We start from the raw sequence: 22,223 nt of genomic DNA, 5'->3' as shown, positions 1-22,223 counted from the left end.
CACGCGCTGATGATTGTAGTGCACTGGTTCCAGGTCCCGAACTTCATCTTAAAAGGTGGAAGATGCCTATGTATGTATTCTTTTAACGTACGGTTGCCGTTGCACACCAGCTACCACATGGGCTTGACAGAGCCAAGGTGATCCAAGATGACTGAAGAACAGGCTCTGCTGCATGGGTGTAGTACATACACAGACACATACTCCTACTGTCCTCCTTTCCACAGGTCCTCTCTTCCTGGGACGCAGTGTAGTCCTCATACACTTTTCCCCGAGGGTACAGTTAAAAATACAAAATTAAACCCTCACTATAAAAAATATTTAGTTTTTTTCTGTAATCATACACCGCCACAGAGGATGACGCCCACTATATCTCGCTCTTCATCTCTATCAGATCGACGCCAGCCTCCCTGTCTGACGACAAAGGTCACGCTGCAGGAGGAGCGAGACTGGTGCTGGAGGCGCTGCCCCCAGTTCCTCCCACAGGCTGGAACAGCAAGTGGGACTGGAGAGCGAACAAGAGAGTTCTCGGAGAGTGTACAGTCGGCGACTTGGAAAATAAATATCATCAATAGAAATTACAACTTTAGTCAGACTTGGTTGAGTTCATAATCGCGGAACTAAGGAGAGATTTCCGTTTTAGACAGGCGAGTACAGTTAAAAATCGATAGTTCCTTTAAGAAAAACAAATCGCATTCATTATTTCTTTTGGTTTTGTAAATATTATTTGCTGGATGTCTGTTTAAAACCAACGCGTTTCAACTGAAGCGGAATCCGATCCTATTCAATAGTTGGGTTTGGGACGATTGAGGTTGAAGAGGACGGTCAGTACCTGCCCATCAGCACACGCTTTCTAAACAGTAATCGACCTGTGTATCAGAATGCGGAAAGGTTTCGTTCAAAGGCCGTTTTACGATACAGATACATTGCTTGAACCAATTCCAACCTCGGCTTTATTCTCTCAAAAAATGGAACTGGGCCGGCACATTCATTTGTATAAGAAATATCCCGTGTGGAAATCTTTCTGTTCCAATTATTGTAAGTGAACCCAGGAGGGTTTTCAAAACTGTTCAGCGTTTCCTGTCATTTGAAACCGAAATGATAAAAACGGCGGGGGTGGAGTAAAATGACAAAATTGTTAAGCTAAATTCAATGGATAAGTTCAGTCTCTATTTTTAAATACACTTGGTGTTATTGAGTATTGCACACTTGAGTTAACATGCTGGTAAATCATTATTCTAATGCAGTGTTGGATAAACATCTTAAGGCCTGCTCGAGTTAAGACTGTTGTTCCAGGTACTGTATTTATGGGGACAATGCTGTCACTTCTGCTAGCCTTAACTCTAAAGATAAAAGGTAAGTAATTGAACTAGGAGCTGGGCCAAGTCACTTGACAGTCAACAAGGAAAAAAGTGTCCGACTGCACCCGGAAACGTCTAGAAATTATGACGGGACAAACTGTTCTTAAACCTTTTAAAAATGTCAAACTATTAGAAATAATTAGCACTAATTTGAACATTCTTATATTTTGATGGTTTAATATTTGTTTGAAAAGGAAATGCTGATGACATTGGGGAATTGAGCAGCAGAATCTGACAGTGTGAGAGGGTTAAAGTAACATCAACAGGAGCGTAAATGACCGTACGGAGTGGTTATACTTAAGCTTCACATTAGTGTTTACTATTCTGAAAAGACACTGGATTTATTTGCTAGTTTGTTGAATCCAGTGGCCTTTCAGAATACAGTCTGCTCTTGATCATTCAAGGTCAAATTTTGCACTACCAATTCGACTACTAAATTTGAATTATCCAACAATTTGAACTAAGCAAGCAGTGTGGTGAATAAGAGACAATGGTGGGGTTGAGAAAGGTGCTGGTGGTGAGGTAAATCTGGATGTTGTCAGCGTACATGTGGAACCTGACGTGTTTGCAAAGTACACCTGTAAATGTTAGGTGAAACAGAAACAGGCTTGGCAATGTTCCCCCTCACAATCGAGTAGTCCACGGATACAGTCAAGCTAAAATTTGAATAATAAGCAAGGATAAATGGTTAATTCTCTGGTTGGCAACCAGTAACGAGTGGGGTGCTGCAGGGATCAGTGCTGGGACCCCAATTATTTACAATCTATATTAATGACGGGGAAGAAGGGATTGAGTGTAATGTAGCCAAGTTTGCTGACGATACAAAGATGGGAGGAAAAGCAATGTGTGAGGAGGACATAGAAAATCTGCAAAAGGACATACAGGCTAAGTCAGTGGGCAAAAATTTGGCAGATGGAGTATAACGTTGGACAGTGTGAGGTCATGCATTTTGGCAGAAAAAAAATCAAAGAGCAAGTTATCATTTAAATGGAGAAAGATTGCAAAGTGCCGCTGTACAGCGGGACCTGGGGATACTTGTGCATGAAACACAAAAGGATAGTATGCAGGTACAGCAAGTGATCAGGAAAGCCAATGGTATCTTGGCCTTTATTGTAAAGGGGATGGAGTATAAAAGCAGGGAAGTCTTACTACAGCTATATAAGGTATTGGTGAAGCCACACCTGGAATACTGCGTGCAGTTTTGGTTTCCATATTTACGAAAGGATATACTTGCTTTGGAGGAAGTTCAGAGAAGGTTCACTAGGTTGATTCTGGGGATGAGGGGATGACCTATGAGGAAAGGTTGAGTAGGTTGGGCCTCTACTCATTGGAGTTCAGAAGAATGAGAGGCGATCTTATCGAAACGTATAAGATTATGAGGGGGCTTGACAAGTTGGATGCAGAGAGGATGTTTCCACTGATGGGGGAGACTAGAACTAGAGGGCACAATGTTAGAATAAGGGGCCGCTCATTTAAAATAGAGATGAGGAGAAATTTCTTCTCTCAGAGGATTGTAAATCTGTGGAATTCGTTGCCTCAAAGAGCTGTGGAAGCTGGGACATTGAATAAATTTAAGACTGAAATAGACAGTTTCTTGAACGATAAGGGGTAAGGGGTTATGGGGAGCGGGTGGGGAAGCGGAGCTGAGTGCATGATCAGATAAGCCATGATCTTATTGAATGGCGGAGCAGGCTCGAGGGGCTGTATGGCCTACTCCTGTTCCCATTTCTTATGTTTTTATATCTGCAATCATGGGAGTATAACCCAGTAGTATGCAATGCATTCAAAGAGATAGGAAGGAAGACAGTATTTAATTTGTACTTATGTACTGAATCGAAGAAAGAAAAATATTTGAAATTAGTTCTCCGAATACCATCAGCACTGAACGGCCCAGATTTTGCATGGGCAATGATGGAAAACTGTCAGCATTCAGCGTCATTACCCCTCTGAAACTGACCGTAACTTCAGGATTTAGCGCATGCACAGCTAAATGTGGATATCCTGAAGTTGCGGTCAGTCATTCACTGCTCCGATACAGGCTGCACTGTGGATCACCCCCGCCTCCATAGCTGGCAAATAGTGAAATCAGTGGAACTGACAAAAACTTAAGCTTTTCTGCGTAATGTCACTGCTAAACTCCCACATTAAATGTTTAGCTTTGTTGAAATAGGTGTAACTGGGGTTTTAACAGCATAACAATTGTGCTGACCTTGAAAAACTAATTTTATATTTCTCCATTATGATAAAATTACTAGCTTTTAGAAACATAGAAAATAGGTGCAGGAGTAGGCCATTTGGCCCTTCGAGCCTGCACCATCATTCGCCTCAGTACCCCTTTCCTGCTTTCTCTCCATATCCCTTGATCCTTTTAGCCGTAAGGGCCATATCTAATTCCCTCTTGAATATATCTATTGAACTGGCATCAACAACTCTCTGTGGTAGAGAATTCCACAGGTTAACAACTCTCTGAGTGAAGAAGTTTCTCCTCATCTCGGTCCTAAATGGCTTACCCTTTATCCTTAGACTGTGACCCCTGGTTCTGGACTTCCCCAACATTGGGAACATTCTTCTTGCATCCAACCTGTCCAGTCCGGTCAGAATTTTATAAGTTTCTATGAGATCCTCTCTCATTCTTCTAAACTCCAGTGAATACAGGGCCAGTCGATCCAGTCTCTGCCATCCCAGGAATCAGTCTTGGGCACCTTCGCTGCACTCCCTCAATAGCAAGAACGTCCTTCCTCAGATTAGGAGAACAAAACTGAACACAATATTCCAGGTGAGGCCTCACCAAGGCCCTGTACAACTGCAGTAAGACCTCCCTGCGCCTATACTCAAATCCCCTAGCTATGAAGGCCAACATGCTATTTGCCTTCTTCACCGCCCGCTGTACCTGCATGCCAACTTTCAATGACTGATGTACCATGACACCCAGGTCTCATTGCACCTCCCCTTTTCCTAATCTGCCGCCATTCAGATAATATTTTTTGCCTTCATGTTTTTGCCACCAAAGTGGATAACCTCACATTTATCCACATTATACTGCATCTGCCATGCATTTGCCCACTCACCTAACCTGTTCAAGTCACCCTGCAGCCTCTTAACATCCTCCTCACAGCTCACACCGTCACCCAGCTTAGTGTCATCTGCAAACTTGGAGATATTACACTCAATACCTTCATCTAAATCATTGATGTATATTGTAAATAGCTGGGGTCCCAGCATTGAGCCCTGCGGCACCCCAATAGTCACTGCCTGCCATTCTGAAAAGGACCCGTTTATCCCGACTCTCTGCTTCCTGTCTACCAACCAGTTCCCTATCCATATCAATACATTACCCCCAATACCATGTGCTTTAATTTTGCACACCAATGTCTTGTGTGAGACCTTGTCAAAAGTCTTTTGAAAGTCCAATTACATCACATCCACTGGTTCTCCCCTGTCCACTCTACTAGTTACATCCTCAAAAAATTCTAGAAGATTTGTCAAGCATGATTTCCCTTTCATAAATTCATGCTGACTTGCACCGATCCTGTCACTGCTTTCCAAATGCACTGCTATTTCAGCTTTAATAATTGATTCCAACATTTTCCCCACTACTGCTGTCAGGCTAACCGGTCTATAATTCCCCATTTTCTTCTCTCCCTCCTTTTTTAAAAAGTGGTGTTACATCAGTCCATAGGAACTGATCCAGAGTCGATAGATTGTTGGAAAATGATCACCAATGCATCCACTATTTCTCGGGCCACTTCCTTAAGTACTCTGGGATGCAGACTATCAGGCCCTGGGGATTTATCGGCCTTCAATCCCATCAATTTCCCCAACACAATTTCCTGACCAATAAGGATTTCCTTCAGTTCCTCCTTCTCACTAGACCCTCGGTCCCCTAATATTTCCGGAACGTTATTTGTGTCTTCCTTCGTGAAGACAGAACCAAAGTATTTGTTCAATTAGTCTGCCATTTCTTTGTTCCCCATTATAAATTCACCTGATTCTGACTGCAAGGGACCTACGTTTGCCTTCACTAATCTTTTTCTCTTCACATAACTATAGAAGCTTTTACAGTCAGTTTTTATGTTCCCAGCAAGCTTCCTCTCATACTCTATTTTCCCCCTCCTAATTAAACCCTATGTCCTCCTCTGCTGAATTCTAAATTTCTCCCAGTCCTCAGGTTTGCTGCTTTTTCTGGCCAATTTATATGCCTCGTCCTTGGATTTAACGCTATCCCTAATTTCCCTTGTTAGCCACGGTTGAGCCACCTTCCCTGTTTTATTTTTACTCCAGACAGGATGTACAATTGTTGAAGTTCATCCATGTGATCTTTAAATGTTTGCCATTGCCTATCCACCGTCAACCCTTTAAGTATCATTCGCCAGTCTATTCTAGCCAATTCACGTCTCATACCTTCAATGTTACCTTTCCTTAAGTTCAGGACCCTAGTCTCTGAATTAACTGTGTCACTCTCCATCTTAATAAAGAATTCTACCATATTATGGTCACTCTTCCCCAAGGGGCCTTGCACAACAAGATGGCTAATTAGTCCTTTCTCATTACACATCATCCAGTCTAGGATGGCCAGCCCTCAAATTGGTTCCTCGACATATTGGTGTAGAAAACCATCCCTAATACACTCCAGGAAATCCTCCTCCACCGTATTGCTACCAGTTTGGTTAGCCCAATCTATATATAGATTAAAGTCACACATGATAACTGCTGTACCTTTATTGCACGCATCCCTAATTTCTTGTTTGATGCCATCCCCAACCTCAGTACTACTGTTTGGTGGTCTGTTCACAACTCCCACTAGCGTTTTCTGCCCTTTAGTATTCTGCAGTTCTACCCATACAGATTCCACATCATCCAAGCTAATGTCCTTCCTTACTATTGTGTTAATTTCCTCTTTAACTAGCAACGCTACCCCACCTCCTTTTCCTTTCTGTCTATCCTTCCTGAATGTTGAGTACCCCTGAATGTTGAGTTCCCAGCTTGGTCACCTTGGAGCCATGTCTCTGTAATCCCAGTTATATCATAATCGTTAATAGCTGCCTGCACAGTTAATTCGTCCACCTTATTACAATTACTCCTCGCATTGAGGCACAAAGCCTTCAGACTTGTCTTTTTAACACACTTTGTCCCTTTAGAATTTTGCTGGAATGTGGCCCTTTTTGATTTTTGCCTTGGGTTTCTCTGCCCTCCACTTTTACTTTTCTTCTTTCTATCTTTTGCTTCTGCCCCCATTTTACTTACCTCTGTCTCCTTGCATAGGTTCCCATCCCCCTACCATATTAGTTTAATCCCTCCCCAACAGCACTAGCAAACACTCCCCCTAGGACATTGGTTCCGGTCCAGCCCATGTGCAGACCATCCGGTTTGTACTGGTCCCACCTCCCCCAGAACCAGTTCCAATGTCCCAGGAATTTGAATCCCTCCCTCCTTCACCACTCCTCAAGCCATGTATTCATCTTAACTGTCCTGCTATTTCTACTCTGACTAACTCGTGGCACTGGTAGCAATCCTGAGATTACTACCTTTGAGGTCCTGCTTTTTAATTTAACTCCTAGCTCCCTAAATTCAGCTTGTAGGACCTCATCTCATTTTTTACCTATATCGTTGGTACCTCTATGCACCACGACAACTGGTTGTTCACCCTCCCCCTCCAAAATGTCCTGCAGCTGCTCCGAGACATCCTTGACCATTGCACCAGGGAGGCAACATACCATCTTGGAGTCTCGATTGAGGCCGCAGAAACGTCTATCTATTCCCCTTACAATAGAATCCCCTACCACTATAGCTCTCCTCATTTTGCTGCCCTCCTATGCAGCAGAGCCACCCATGGTGCCATGAACTTGGCTGCTGCTGCCCTCCCCTGATGAGTCATCCCCCCCAACAGCACCCAAGGTAGTGTATCTGTTTTGGAGGGGGATAACTGCAAGGGACCCCTGCACTACCTTCCGCTGCACTGCCTGGTGGTCACCTATTCCCTATCTGCCTGAGTAACCTTTACCTGCAGTGTGACCAACTCACTAAATGTGGTATTCACAAAGCCTCAGCATCGAGGATGCTCCAGAGTGAATCCATGCGCAGCTCCAGTGCTGCAATGCAGTCTGTCAGGAGTTGCAGCTGGATGCACTTCCTGCAGACATAGCAGCCAGGGACACTGGGAACGTCCCTGACTTCCCACATAGCAGAGGAGGAGCATGATATGGGTCTGGGCTCTCCTGCCATGATTTAACCCTTAAATTAACTTAATTTGGCAACAATGTCAAAGGTTACCTACTTATAAGGAAATAAAAAGAAAAAGAAAAAGATTAAATACTCACCAATCCACCAGCCAATCACTTACCCGCTTGGCTGTGATGTCACACTTCGATTTCTTTTTACTTCTTTGTTTTACCTTCGGCCTCGCTCTCCCGAACTTCTGCTCTTCCGCCCGAGCTATGTGCCCTTTTATCAGGGCCTCGATCTCCCGAACTGCTGCATATTTTTTAAGTTTGTTCATGATATTTCAGCTTCTACCTTAACCCCATGTGTATGTACCAATCTTTATTTCGCTCTCTCTAACATTTTTTAAAGGTGCAGATAATTTTCATTTTAATTTCCTGGTGTGCTGTCTGTGAGAATTCTTCAACATGATTGACTGCTTAGACAGCTTGATAACATCACTGCTGCTCTGTAACAATCAATTACACGTTAAGGAAGCTAAAGTTCTCAGCACAGAGATTGCGAGAGTGCACATAGTGTAAAGGATTGGACGGTGGCCCGGATAACACTGGAATAGTTCAATCTGGAAGTGACAAAGGCATGGGTGAGAGTTTCAGCAGCAGATGGACTGAGGCGGGGCAGGTAATGTTACAGGGGTGGAAGTAAGCAGTCTTTGTGGTGGAGAGACTATGGGTAAATTATTTTGTGGAATAAGGAAATGGCAGAAACGTTAAATATTTTATATCTGTCTTCACAATAGAAGACACAAAAAGCATACCAAAATGTTGGGGAACCCAAGGCTAGACTTTCCATTATTGTGCAGATCGCCCAAAAATGGGCATTATTTCCAGCATTGGTGTTTATTATGGGTTTTGAGATTGCCAGATTATCGCCCATTTTCAAAACCCCTAGTTTATATTTTATAAAATGAGCATTAGTAGGAGCGATGTGAAATGGGTGTTAGCAGTTATTTTTTTCTTCTTCTGCCGCAAAATGTCGGCGTCCATAGCGACGGTCTTTTCCCGCGTTTCAGGTCAGGGGTCATCAATACATGCGCAGAAGAGGGGCGAGAGAGAGAGCAGAGATGAATAGAAAGTGTACATGGGTTTCTTGTTTGGTTCTTTGTCATTTGTTTGGCTGTTGTGGGAGGGAGTAAAGATTTTTGTGAGGTGTAAGAGGAAATTAGAGCACTCTTTACTTTGGTGACACAGAAATATTGGCAAAAAAACAAAATAATAACATGGAAGGCATGGAGGAGGCGAGACAGCACGATGTAGAGGGGGAAGAGGCTGGTGAAAGCAGTGACTTTGGAGAGGAAGTGGAGTTGGGAGGACGAAGACGAGCTTGGAGATTCTCCGATGAGGTAAATGCTGCCCTTCTGCAAGAGGTGGAGTCACCTGAGGGTCACTTGACCCGGGGTGGGCGTGGGAAGCCCACTCCGAAGGTTTACCAGAAAATTTGGACTGAGATAGCTGAGGTGGTGTCATCAGTGACGCAAGAGGTGCGTGAGGGCAACCAGTGCCACAAGCGCTGGAACGACCTTGTCAGCTCCGGCAGAGTAAGTATTACATTTATTTACATTTACTTATATATTTATATAATTGGAATTGTAAGTGTAATGAGTGAATAAATGCAGATCTGATGTATTGCAGTTAGACCGGAAATGTTTTACTCAAAGCCCACGTTTACGATGTACGTGTTTAGGTTAATAATGATAATAATAACATCTGTCGGTTATGTATTGTATCAGTATCTGTGACAGTACCTAGCAATGATCTTATGCCATGTCGTGCTGTTGTTACCTTTTACAGAAGAAGCTTTCGAAGAATAGGACCGAACAGTGGTGCACGGGTGGCGGTGCACCAGTCATCAGTGAGCTGACAGATCTTGAGGAGCGGGCGCTGGCACTAGTGGGGATCCATCCCCGGTCGGCCAGGCTTGCAGCAGCAGAACCAGATGTGATGCCACGTAAGTAAAGTATACACCATTGTGTGATGTAAAGTCAATAGATGCCACACCCACTCATATCCGAACAATATATGATAGATGATTGATGAAAGCGTTATCTAATTAATGATGGGCTCATGAAAATCATTGTAATGCAGAATTTGGTTATGTTCATTAAATGTGATGTCTGTGATTATTTTGAAAGCGGTAGTGCTGTTCTCGTGCATATGCTGTGTGTAGCGTTTGAATCATCCTGTGACCCTAGCACCCCCTTCTCCTCTAAGTACCTCATTTATGTTTTGTAGCTCAGCCAAAAGCACAGTCACAGGCAACACCACCGAGGCAATGTGTGGATCCGGCGTCGGCGGGGGATCGTCATTCTGGTGGTGAGGAGCCCCGAATCGTAAATGTTGAGCTGCACGATGCCCTCTCCACTGATGACAGTGAGGAGTTTGAGGAGCCTGCAGCAACAAGCTCCATCATGTCAACTACACCGATGACATTTAGTGCTCCTGCGGCCATGTCCTCTTCCACCGTGAAGGTAGCGGGCCCAAGCACTTTGCTGCAGGGCACCCCAAGTGTCTCCATGCCGGTGCTGACCTCATGGAGGTTGGTTTGACACAGCAAGACTGCTGCATGAGCGGCAGATCTAAGCAGGGACATGGTTCATTTGTCCAGGAGGAGTGTTGACCTAGGTCAACAGATCCTCCAGACAATGGGGGGCATATCCCAATAGCTGGCCACCATATCCGCGACCATGACAGAGTAGGTGCCATGGATAGCGGTGGCCCTGGAGGTGATAGCCAGGAACACTGGTGTCACAGGGCTACCAGTGTTCCCGAAATGCGGTATTGAACTCCAAGGTGCCGCACCCCCATTGCCAACGACACATGCGAGCCAGGAGGAAGCTCTTGCTTCTGGCTCAGAGGACGTTCCCTCCTCGGGACCATCCTCTCCAGCATCCGGCCAACCAGCGGATCTGCCGACATCCCCCGCAATGAAGCAGCGCCTGAGGGGCAGTGCAGCAAGGCGGCTTGGAGTCGGGAGGGGAAGGGGTAGAGGTGGGGAGAAGCGGGGGCGGAAAGGGAAAGTGAGGTGCATGGCCGCAGGAGTTGTAGTTGTGAGAGTATTGATGTTGTTGTTGTTGCTATTGAATAAATGTTGGAAGGTTTGGGGGAAGGAGGGAGGGGGAGCATTTTGTTTTTTTGCATTTGTGTTCTCTGTGTTTGAAGTCTTGTTGGAAACATTAAAAATGTAATAAATGTTCCAAATTTGTTGTGGGATGGAGTGGGATGTTTTGTACAGTTATCAGCATGATTTTATACACATATTGGGCCCAAGTTTCCACACGATAAAAAATGGGCGCCCCTCCGAGCTGGGCGCCCGTTTTTCGCGCTGAAAACGGCGCCGGAAAAAAAATGCGCGATTTTGGAGCGCCCTGCAGCTCCATGTCTGCTTGGCACGGCGCCCAGGGGGCGGAGCCTACCACTCGCGCCGATTTTGTAAGTGGGAGGGGGCGGGTACCATTTAAATTAGTTTTTTTCCTGCCGGCAACGCTGCGCGTGCGCGTTGGAGCGTTTGCGCATGTGCAGTGTGAAGGAAACATTGGCACTTGCCCATTTTTGTAGTTCTTTGTAGCTGTTTAATTTTTTACATTTTTTAATAAAACCACATTGCCCTTCCATGATCAGCACTGAGGCTTCTTGCAGCAGTGAGAAGGCTGCAGGAAGCCTCAGAAGTTGAGGCAGCCGTTTCCCGACGGGCCCGACCGACGGCAGGGGGAGGGAGGCCGTCGGGAAACGGCTGCCTCAACTTCTGAGGCTTCCTGCAGCCTTCTCACTGCCTCCTCCCCCCGCCCTCCCGCTGTCGGGAACGGCTTTCCCCCTCCCCCCCGCTGCGTTTGGTCGGTCGGTCGGTCGGGCCCGCACTCCCTCCCTCCCCCCGCCCGCCCGCCGTCGGGAATGGCTTCCTCCCCCCCCCCCTGCCGTCAGGAACAAACGGCTTCCTCAACTTGTGAGGCTTCCTGCAGCATTCTCCCTGGCTGAAGCACTTTCACACAGGTAGGAAGATGGTTTATTTAATCTTTTCTTTAATCTAATATTATAAATTTTTATTCAGGTTGGATTTATTTGTATAATATTTGTATAAGTATAAATAAGGATTTATTATAGAATTTAATGACTTCCCTTCCCCCCCCCTCCCCCCTCCCCCACCTCGTTCTGCACTCCGAATTTGTAACCTGCGCCTGATTTTTTAATGTGTAGACAAGGTTTTTTCAGTTCTACAAAAATCTTCACTTGCTCCATTCTAAGTTAGTTTGGAGTACGTTTTCACTGTGGAAACTTTGAAATCAGGCGTCAGTGGCCGGACACGCCCCTTTTTGAAGAAAAAATTCTGTTCCAAAGTGAAACTCTTCTAACTGACTACAACTGCAGAAAAAAAAATGTGGAGAATTGCGATTTCTAAGATAGTCCGTTCTCCACCGGTTGCTCCTAAAAATCAGGCGCAAATCATGTGGAAACTTGGGCCCAATATCATGAAATTTATTTTATTTAACAACATTGTTGCGCATTTTCTCAGATAAGACCGCGTCTCCCTGTAAGTGTGTCAGTTGTAAAGTTCTCGTCCTCCTCCTCCTCAGTCTGCCACCTCTTTGATTGAGCACATAATGCTCTTAAATATACCTTCTGCCACCTCTAGTCTGCAGCATGCGCGTAGTCATCAAGACAGGCTGAGAAAGTACAGGCCCTATTACAATAACTATCAGTATTATACATATTGTTCACAAATATAAATTTACCGACTAAAACAAATAAAATAAATTCAAATCATCCACAGTATGATAAGATGCTTGTTCAGATGTTAAAATCACATTAAAATAACGCCAGATTACATCAAAACTCCCCAGAAGTTGAAGCAGTCTTTTGTCTGAAAAGTCCTCCAATTTACAACATGGCATCCCATACCGCTGGGTTAAATTCAGGTGATATGCCGAAAGTAACGCTCGGCGATATCATGGACATTAGTTTCCATTTTTCTGACATTTACAGCAAAAAAAAAATGGGCGGGCGGCATTATTAATTCTCGGTGTTAATTAAGTCTGAAAGTAACGCTGGGCAATAAGTGAGCGACAAATGGCGTAATTTCCATTTTTTTCCTAAATGGTCGATATCTGGCCATTATACCTCATTTCAGTGTTAAAATGGATGTTAAATGGGCGGTAGCGATGCAAAATTAATGGAAAGTCTAGCCCCAAGGGTCTAATGAGGGTGAGGAACTCAACGTAATTAATATAAGTAGAGAAAAAGTACTAGAGAAACTAATGGGACTTAAAGCCAACAAATGCCCTGGAGCTGACGGCCCAAACCCTAGGGTTCTTGTCTCAGAGGGTTGTACATCTGTGGAATTCGCTGCCTCAGAGAGCTGTGGAAGCTGAGACATTGAATACATTTAAGACAGAAATATACATTTAAGACAGAAATAGATAAGGGGATATGGGGAGCGGGCAGGGAACTGGACCTGAGTCCATGATCCCATCAGCCATGATCATATTAAATGGCGGAGCAGGCTCGAAGGGCCGTTTGGCCTACTCCTCCTATTTCTTATGTTCTAAAAGAGGTGGTTGCAGAGATAGCGCATGCATTGGTTTTGATCTTCCAAAATTCCCTACATTCTAGAACGGTCCCAGTGGATTGGAAGGTAGCAAATGTAACACTGTTATTCAAGAAAGGAGGAAACGAGAACAGTTAGCCTGACATCGGTCATCAGGAAAATGCTGGAATCCATTGTTAAGGAAGTGGTATCAGGGCACTTAGAAAATCATAACATTATGACAGAGTCAACATGGTTTCATGAAAGGAAAATCGTGATTGATAAATTTATTAGCGCTTTTTAAGGATGTAACGAGCAGGGTAGATGAAAGGAAGCCAGTGGATGGCGTATATTTGGATTTCCAAAAGGCATTTGATTAGGTGCCACATAAAAGGTTATTACTCAAGATAACTGCTCATGGGGTTGGGGATGATATAGCAGCATGGATAGAGGATTGGTTAACGGTCAGAAACAGAGGGTAGGGATAAACCAGTCTTTGTTAGGTTGGCATGCTGTAACTAGTGGGGTGTTGCAAGGATCAGTGCTGGGGTCTCAGCTATTTACAATCAATATTAATGACCTAGATGAAAGGACCGAGTGTAATGTATCCAAGTTTACTGATGATACAAAGCTAGGTGGGACAGTAAACTGTGAGTGGTTATCCACTTTGGTAGGAAAAATAAAAAAACAAATTATTATTTAAATGGGGAGAGATTACAAAATGCTGCGGTACAGAGGGATCTGGGGGATCTTGTACATGAAACACAAAAAGTTAGCATGCAAGTGCAGCAAGTAATTAGGAAGGCGGATGGAATGTTGGCCTTTATTGCAAGGGGGATGGAGTATAAAAGTAGGGAAGTCCTGCTACAACTGTGCAGGGCGTTGGTGAGACCACATCTGGAGTACTGCGTACAGTTTTGTTCTCCTTATTTAAGGAGGGATATACTTGCATTGGAGACAGTTCAGGGAAGGTTCATGGGGTTGATTCCTGAGATGAAGGAGTTGTCTTAGGAAGCAAGGTTGAGCAGGTTGGGCCTGTACTCATTGGAGTTTAGAAGAATGAGAGGTGATCTTATTGAAATGTATAAGATTCTGAGGGGACTTGAGGGTATATACAGAGAGAATGGTTCCCTTCATGGGGGAATCTATAACTAGGTGGCATAGTTTCAGAATGAGGTGTCGCCCATTAAAAACGGAGATGAGGAGGAATTTTTTTCTCTCAGAGGGTCGGGAATCTTTGGAATTCTCTACCCCAAAGAGCTGTGGAGGATGGGTCATTGAATATATTTAAGGTGGAGATAGACAGATTTTTGAAGGATAAAGAAGTCAAGGGTTATGGGGAGTGGGCAGGGAAGTGGAGTTGAGGCCAAGATCAGATCAACCAAGATCTTAATGAATGGCGGAACAGGCTCGAGGGGCCAAATGACCTACTCCTGTCCTATTTTTTATTTTCTTATGTTCTTATGTTCTTATGTAGAGTCTGCAAAGGGATATATATGGACTAAGTGAGTGGGCAGTATGGTGGCAGATGGAGTATAATGTGGGGAAAAGTGAGGTTATTCATTTTGGTAGGAAGAATAGAGAAACAGAATATTTTTTAAATGGTGAGAAACTTTTAAATGTTGGTGTTCAGAGAGATTTGGGTGTTCTCCTGCAAGAAACACAGAAAGCTAGCATGCAGATGTTTCCCCTTATGGGGGAAGCAATAAGTAAGACAAAGGGCATGTTGGCCATTATTGCAAGGGGGTTGGAGTATAAGGGTAAGTAAGTCTTTCTACAATTGTACAGGACCTTGGTGAGACCACACCTGGAATACTGTGCACAGTTTTGGTCTCCTTATCTCAGGAAGGAGGTACTTGCCTTGGAGGCGATGGAACAAAGGTTCACTAGGTTGATTCCTGGGATGAGAGAGTTTATGATGAGAGATTGTGTAGAATGGGACTATACTCTCTGGAGTTTAGAAGAATGAGAGGTAATCTCATTGAAACATATAAGATTCTGAAGGCGATTGACAGGGTAGATGCTGAGAGGATGTTTCCCCTGGCTGGAGTGTCTCAGTATAAGGGGTAGACCATTTAACACAGAGATGAGGAGGATTTTCTTCATTCAGAGGGTTGTGAATCTTTGGAATTTTCTGCCCCAGCGGGCTGTGGATGCTGATTCTTTGGGGGAGAAATTTAGTGCGCTAATTAAAAAATTTTGAAAAGTTAGTGCCCGGCGCAAACAGTTGTTAACTTTTTCTAAATTGGGCTTTAGCGCCCCAGGAAGAAAGGGAGTGGTAAATTAGGCACTAATTACCTCAGTAGGACGATGCAGGGGTGCTAATAGCAGAGCGCGATGCAATTTCAGGTGACTTGTATTTACCAATCATCCTTCAATTCCTGACACTGGCTCATTACAGCTCCTAAAAGGGAGGTTATATTATATCATGCTGTATCTGTTCATTTTCAGCAGTGCTGCATTTGAGGGAGCACTGTGAGCAAGTGCAACAAGTTTCTGGGATAGCTGCTGTAAATCCAGCTGGAAGAAAAAGGGTAAGGCAATTCAATGACGTGGCATTGGATGCATTGGTAGGGGCTGTGGAGAGAAGGAGGGATGCGTTGTTAACCGCATCTGGAAGGAAGCCATTGCCGCAGGTTTTTATGGCAATGTGGATGAAATGGCCGAGGACATGTCGGCCAGCACTGTAGTCGATTGAACCGTCACACAGTGCTGGAAGAAGTTCAATGACCTCAGTCGGGTGGTCAAGGTGAATATATGTTTCTACACCTCCTACATATCAGCATCTGAACCTCTGTCTGTGCACACTGCGCAAACCACCACTCCCCGACCACTCATCCACCAAATATGTGCAGCTACTCAAACTCACATCCTCATCTCACGCCTTGCCTACATTCAATGACAGCAGTCATATATCCCACATACATAGTTGGACTCTTACACAAATTCCCTTCTTTTGTAGGCCAAGATGGCACATAATTGAAGGGTGTAACAGAGGACTGGCGGGGGTGAACCTCAGCTGCAGGAGCTGTCTGACCTGGAGAAGCGAGTGCTGCAGCTCATTGGCCCGCAGGGGGTGGGCACCGTGGCCGGCAGAGAAGTCGACTCTGCTGGGGGCAACAAGGGTATCTTTATCCCCCCTCCTTTTCTCAATCCACTTCCCCCTCACACCAGAAAGCTTTATTACTTTCCAGCTCCTGATACTGTCTGGCTTCCTTGCTCCATTCCTATTCCCCTGCCCTCACCTTAATGTGAGGAAGAAGAGGAGGAGGACCCAAGCAACATGTCATTACATCTCCCATCTCTCTCGTGCATAAGTTCTGCTGCACAGGACTCAGATGAGGACTTCGAAGGGGAAGCATTCACAAAAAGGATGATGGCCATGCACTCTGACATGTTAGGTTCAATGGCAAGGATGCCCAAGAGCCTCTCCGCAATGGTAAGGAGTACATAGGGGTCCGCCACCAACATTGCACAGAACTCTATGTGCAGCATGAAGCCCATCATTTCTAATCTGCAGACGGTGGCGGACTCCCAGGGAGACCGTGCGTATTCAGGCCTCATGACGTGTGTCAAAGGCAAAGTAGCAGATTCTATTGCAGCACATGTGGAAGCAACGCAGTGTCTTAGTGCTATAATGCAGACAATGGTTACTGGCATCGAAGCTCAGACTGCTCTCATGCAGTCTCAGCTGGATGCCACTTGTGGTTTTAGTGCTGTCATGCAGTCAATGGCTGCTGGCATTGAGTCTCAGACTGCTCTCATGCAGTCTCAGCCAGAATCCAGGCAAACTCTGACTGCTGCCAGCACCGCTGGTTCCACCACAGTCTACCGGGGATCCCACGATGTCGCAGCAGGCCAGCAATCTGTGCTCCAGCAGATTGGCGGCTATGCCGAGGTGCTGTCCCGGGGGCGTGGCAGTGGGTCAGTGGAACAGGAACTGTCAGAATGACAGCATTCCTGATCCCACCACTGCACTCCGCCATTGCATTTGTCACTGTCTGTCACCCAGCCAGCCCAGACTGCCGCCGTCCAGCCTGAGGTGGTGCAGTCTACAGCTGGTCGAGGGCATCCTGCAAGGCCATCTGTAGTCTCTGGCGCTGATACACAGCAGCCTTCCACCAGCCCTGCTGCTGCCACAACAGGGGACACACTAAAGTGGGATGGAATTCATTGGAACCTGAAGTCTGATGAGAAAGTCGCGGACCGCCCTTGCATAATGCCGATTGAGTGGCTGCCTCCTCCGTCACTGCTGCTGCTCCTCCTTGTCCTCCTCCTCCTTTTGCTCCTCCTTCTGAGGTGTTGGAGCTATACCTGGTGGCAATGGCTGTGCCCTCATGATGGCCAAGTTGAGCAGCAGGCAGCAGACGATGAGGAAAAGGGACACCCGCTTAGCCGAGTGCTGGAGAACTCCTCCCGTGCGGTCAAGGCAGCAGAACCGTTGCTTGAGCACTCATGGTCTGCTCAATGAGGTTCCTAGAAAGATTAACAGCCAGGACACCCCTTCATCTGAAAATCGCTGAAACCTGTCAAAAAACGTCTCTGTTTATGTGCGTTAAGTCCTAGTTCGGGTGGTCAGCTGCATTCGACAATAATCGAGTCAGATACCTTCAATCTTTACGTCTTTATTGAAGCAGCTTCGGACCTGTTACCAAACTGCCAGCACAGAGTCTACAGATTCCGGGGCAGGCAGACAAAAGGTCTGCCTATCCTCACAGATGCATCCTTTTTATTCTTACAAACCGCAGGAGGTATGGCCCGCTTCATCAATCACAGTGTGTTACTAGGGCTTCATGGATTGACAGCCTGTATATCTTTAGAACACTTTATGCTTTTACGAGCGGAATTGCAACAAGCAGAATTGCTCAGGGACACCAAAACCTCCTTCGTGTTAGGATAGCTTGGCTTAATCACGCGAAGCAAATGTGCACCTTATCAAGTCATGGCCATAAACCCTTGTTTATCAGTGATGGTCACACAAGCTACTTTGTCCACTACTTTCTCACGGGAAACCAAGTCTGTTTTTTCTTATTTTCTTATTGATTCCTAGAACCATTTTATTAACCCTTTCATGATTCTTCCACATACATTCACATGTGGAAGTAAGCTGCAAACAGTAATGGCTGACTAAAACTTTTCCCGAGTATCGCTACTCCATCCGACTCCCGATTGAAACTCAGCAGCTGAAGCTGTCGTTGTCACTGTCAGGCGGGAACACAGAGGGCGCGACAGAATATAGCTTCCGGGGCGGTAACGGAGCGCTACACATGGGGATGACATCATCATCGCTGGGAGCAACCAAGCGGGAAGTTAGTGCCGCCACAATACCCCCGCCCAATTTAGCGGGAGGCGCTGTTCTCACTGCACCTGGGCGAAAACTCATTTGCACCCATTACCGTCCCTTGGGGGGTGCTAACAGGCGGTGTAAAGCAGCCCAATTTCTCTCCCGTTGTTTTTCTGTGCTGTTAACTGCAAATCATTGGCTAGAATGGTGACTGTGTAGTTTTGAAGCAATCAGTAATGTCTGTGTCTGTTTTATTTTACAGACCAATACCACATTAGCAGCTATCGCTATGGTGAGGCTAACCTTTGTTACTACAAGCATCGCTGCATTTGTGGCAATTCAGACATTTGCTTTAATCTTCATCTACCCCAGATACAAGGTTGATTTATTCCCATCTGATGAACAGAATACCAAAGTGCACATCCTCATTCTTTCATCCTGGAGATCAGGTTCTTCCTTTGTGGGACAAGTATTTAGTCAGCACCCGGATGTCTTTTACTTAATGGAACCTGCCTGGCATGTGTGGGTATCTATGTATCAAAACAGTGCAAAGGTCCTTCAAATGGCTGTTAGGGACCTTATACGGTCTACATTCTTGTGTGACATGTCAGTATTTGATGCCTACATGTCTGAAAACAGACGGGTATCTGACTTGTTCCAATGGGAGGTCAGCAGAGCTCTCTGCTCACCACCTACATGTGACTATTATGAAAGAACAGACCTCAGTAACGATATAACATGTAAGAAACATTGCAACATGTCCAAATTTTTTAAAATGGAAGAAGCATGCAAAACCTACAGTCACATTGTGCTCAAAGAAGTGAGAATCCTTGAGTTAATGTCACTGTTTCCTCTCCTCACTGACCCCTCACTGAACCTCAAAATCATCCACCTTGTTAGAGACCCTAGGGCTGTCATGAAGTCTCGTGATAAATCAATTGGTTACCTAATGCGAGACAACAGTATTGTTTTGAATGGTAAACGCATTGAAAAAAATAAAGCTGAAGCATCAAACTATGAAGTTATGAAAGAAATTTGCAGAAGTCACATGCAGATTCATGAGGTAGCAACCAAGGAAGCTCCAGACTTTCTGAAACAACGCTATATGATGGTGCGGTATGAAGATATAGTAAAAGATCCAATTAATGAGATATCAGCAATGTATAAATTTGCTGGTTTAAGTTTGACTCCAAAACTTAAGTCTTGGATATATAACATCACACACGGAGAAGGAAGTGGATCAGCATTCAAAATAACGTCTAGAAATGCCAGAAGCATATCGCAGGCATGGAGGACTAAGTTATCACTTGACAAGGTTTTAAAAATACAGGATATCTGTCGGGGAGCCATGAATGTGCTTGGATATCGACTAGTTGGGAGTGAACGTGAACTGAAACTATTATCCCTGGATGTTGTCTTACCGTTGAGAAAATACAAGTTTACCTGGTTGAGTTCTGATGAGAATTCAATTTAAATCATGAACGTAATTTTGGACAACGAAGAACTTACTTAATTTCGTGTTGATCTGCTGTTGATTTTTTAAAAAATCTTCTGAAGTGTGTATGAAGTCCAGAAGGATTATTGCATCCTTACATGAACATTATTGAGCAGTCAAAGTTGTCACTGGCTTCAAAAGTAGGCCACATGTTTCCATGATATTTTATTTTTTCTGGTAAATTACTGTGGTTATCAGACACCACACTGCAATTGCATGATATGCATGTTGACAGGTGTAGTTCAAGCTATATCTGGCAGCTAATTTTGAAGTGGGAATATTTTATTTTTGGGAGGACCACGTATCCTTGATACAGTCTGTTTTAATGTGATTATTTCTCGAGTGAAGACAATTTATCTCTTTCAATATTGGCCGTATTGTGAAGCAAACAAAAGGCCCCAGTGATTCTGTGTGGACTGCGTAGGACTGACTTTACATAATTGGATTTCTGACAGGGTCTTATTTTTGGCAATCACAGGTGCATTCGCCAGGATATTCTGTGCATAAAATGAATGGGCAGCAAACTGCGAGAAAAGCATCAGCAGCTTCCCATTATACACGTCCAGCTGGCAAAGCTCATTCAGTTAATTACATGCTTGATTTTAAAGTTTACAAATGATAAGGAGTTTTACTCTCAAAATGAAGTGTTTGCCGAATCATCCAAAACAATACAGGGAAACAGTTCAGAAAAAAATACTTTAATTTATATTTGATGATTCTTTTTGTGCTAATCACAGTGAAACACCGAGTTCTGGACAATAGGACATATCTCAACCTTGGGCTCCCAGTGCCAGTAGAATCAACTTCCTCAGTACAGCATGGCAACATACAGAGCAAATCCCTCTTGACTTTGCTCAACAAAATGCCTTAATCCACCTTAATATAGAAACATTGAAAATAGGTGCAGGAGTAGGCCATTCGGCCCTTCGAGCCTGCACCACCATTCAATATGATCATGCACTTCAGTAACCCACCCCTGCTTTCTCTCCATACCCCTTGATCCCTTTAGCCGTAAGGGCCACATCTAACTCCCTTTTTAGTATATCTAAGGAACTGGCCTCAACAACTTTCTGTGGTAGAGAATTCCACATGCTCACAACTCTCTGAGTGAAGAAGTTTCTCCTCATCTCGGTCCTAAATGGCTTACCCCTTATCCTTAGACTGTGACCCCTGGTTCTGGACTTCCCCAACATCGGGAACATTCTGCCTGCATCTAACCTGTCCAATCCCGTCAGAATTTTATATGTTTCTATGAGATCCCCTCTCATTCTTCTAAATTCCATTGAATATAAGCCTAGTCGATCCATACATAGAAACATAGAAACATAGAAAATAGGTGCAGGAGTAGGCCATTCGGCCCTTCTAGCCTGCACCGCCATTCAATGAGTTCATGGCTGAACATTCAACTTCAGTACCCCATTCCTGCTTTCTCGCCATACCCCTTGATCCCCCTAGCAGTAAGGACCTCATCTAACTCCTTTTTGAATATATTTAGTGAATTGGCCTCAACAACTTTCTGTGGTAGAGAATTCCACAGGTTCACCACTCTCTGGGTGAAGAAGTTCCTCCGCATCTCGGTCCTAAATGGCTTACCCCTTATCCTTAGACTGTGACCCCTGGTTCTGGACTTCCCCAACATTGGGAACATTCTTCCTGCATCTAACCTGTCTAACCCCGTCAGAATTTTATATGTTTCTATGAGGTCCCCTCTCATTCTTCTGAACTCCAGTGAATACAAACCCAGTTGATCCAGTCTTTCTTGATAGGTCAGTCCCGCCATCCCGGGAATCAGTCTGGTGAACCTTCGCTGCACTCCCTCAATAGCAAGAATGTCCTTCCTCAGGTTAGGAGACCAAAACTGTTCACAATATTCAAGGTGTGGCCTCACCAATGCCCTGTATAACTGTAGTAAGATCTCCCTGCTCCTATACATAAATCCTCTCGCTATGAAGGCCAACATGCCATTTGCCTTCTTCACCGCCGCTGTACCTGTATGCCAACTTTCAATGAATGATGTACCATGACACCCAGGTCTCATTGCACCTCCCCTTTTACTAATCTGTTACCATTCAGATAATAATCTACCTTCCTATTTTTACCACCAAAGTGGATAACCTCACATTTATCTACATTATACCTCATCTGCCATGCATTTGCCCACACACCTAACCTGTCCAAGTCACCCTGCAGCCTCTTAGCATCCTCCTCACAGCTCACACTGCCACCCAGCTTAGTGTCATCTGCAAACTTGGAGATATTACTTTCAATTCCTTCGTCTAAATCATTAATGTATATTGTAAATAGCTGGGGTCCCAACACTGAATCCTGCAGTGCCCCATTAGTCACTGCC

At 44.8% G+C, this 22,223-nt stretch overlaps 2 protein-coding genes across 2 annotated transcripts; both read left to right on the top strand.

Annotated features, from left to right (window-relative positions):
• Positions 1-496: 496 nt before the first annotated feature.
• Positions 497-21,342, top strand: LOC139278330 (carbohydrate sulfotransferase 6-like). Its single transcript, XM_070896993.1, has 2 exons — positions 497-644; positions 18,641-21,342. The coding sequence occupies exon 2, from the start codon at positions 18,668-18,670 to the stop codon at positions 19,850-19,852; it is 1,185 nt and encodes a 394-aa protein (XP_070753094.1). The 5' UTR covers positions 497-644; positions 18,641-18,667; the 3' UTR covers positions 19,853-21,342.
• On the top strand, positions 8,797-10,159 carry LOC139278212 (uncharacterized). Its single transcript, XM_070896859.1, has 3 exons — positions 8,797-9,114; positions 9,368-9,524; positions 9,809-10,159. Exons 1-3 carry the CDS (start codon positions 8,797-8,799, stop codon positions 10,120-10,122), a joined length of 789 nt encoding a protein of 262 aa, XP_070752960.1. The 3' UTR covers positions 10,123-10,159.
• Positions 21,343-22,223: the final 881 nt, after the last annotated feature.

This window comes from Pristiophorus japonicus, chromosome 13, assembly GCF_044704955.1.
Source record: "Pristiophorus japonicus isolate sPriJap1 chromosome 13, sPriJap1.hap1, whole genome shotgun sequence".
Classification (NCBI taxonomy): domain Eukaryota; kingdom Metazoa; phylum Chordata; class Chondrichthyes; family Pristiophoridae; genus Pristiophorus; species Pristiophorus japonicus.
The sequence above is the reverse complement of the archived record's forward strand: the minus strand, read 5'-3'. Positions and strand labels throughout refer to the sequence as shown.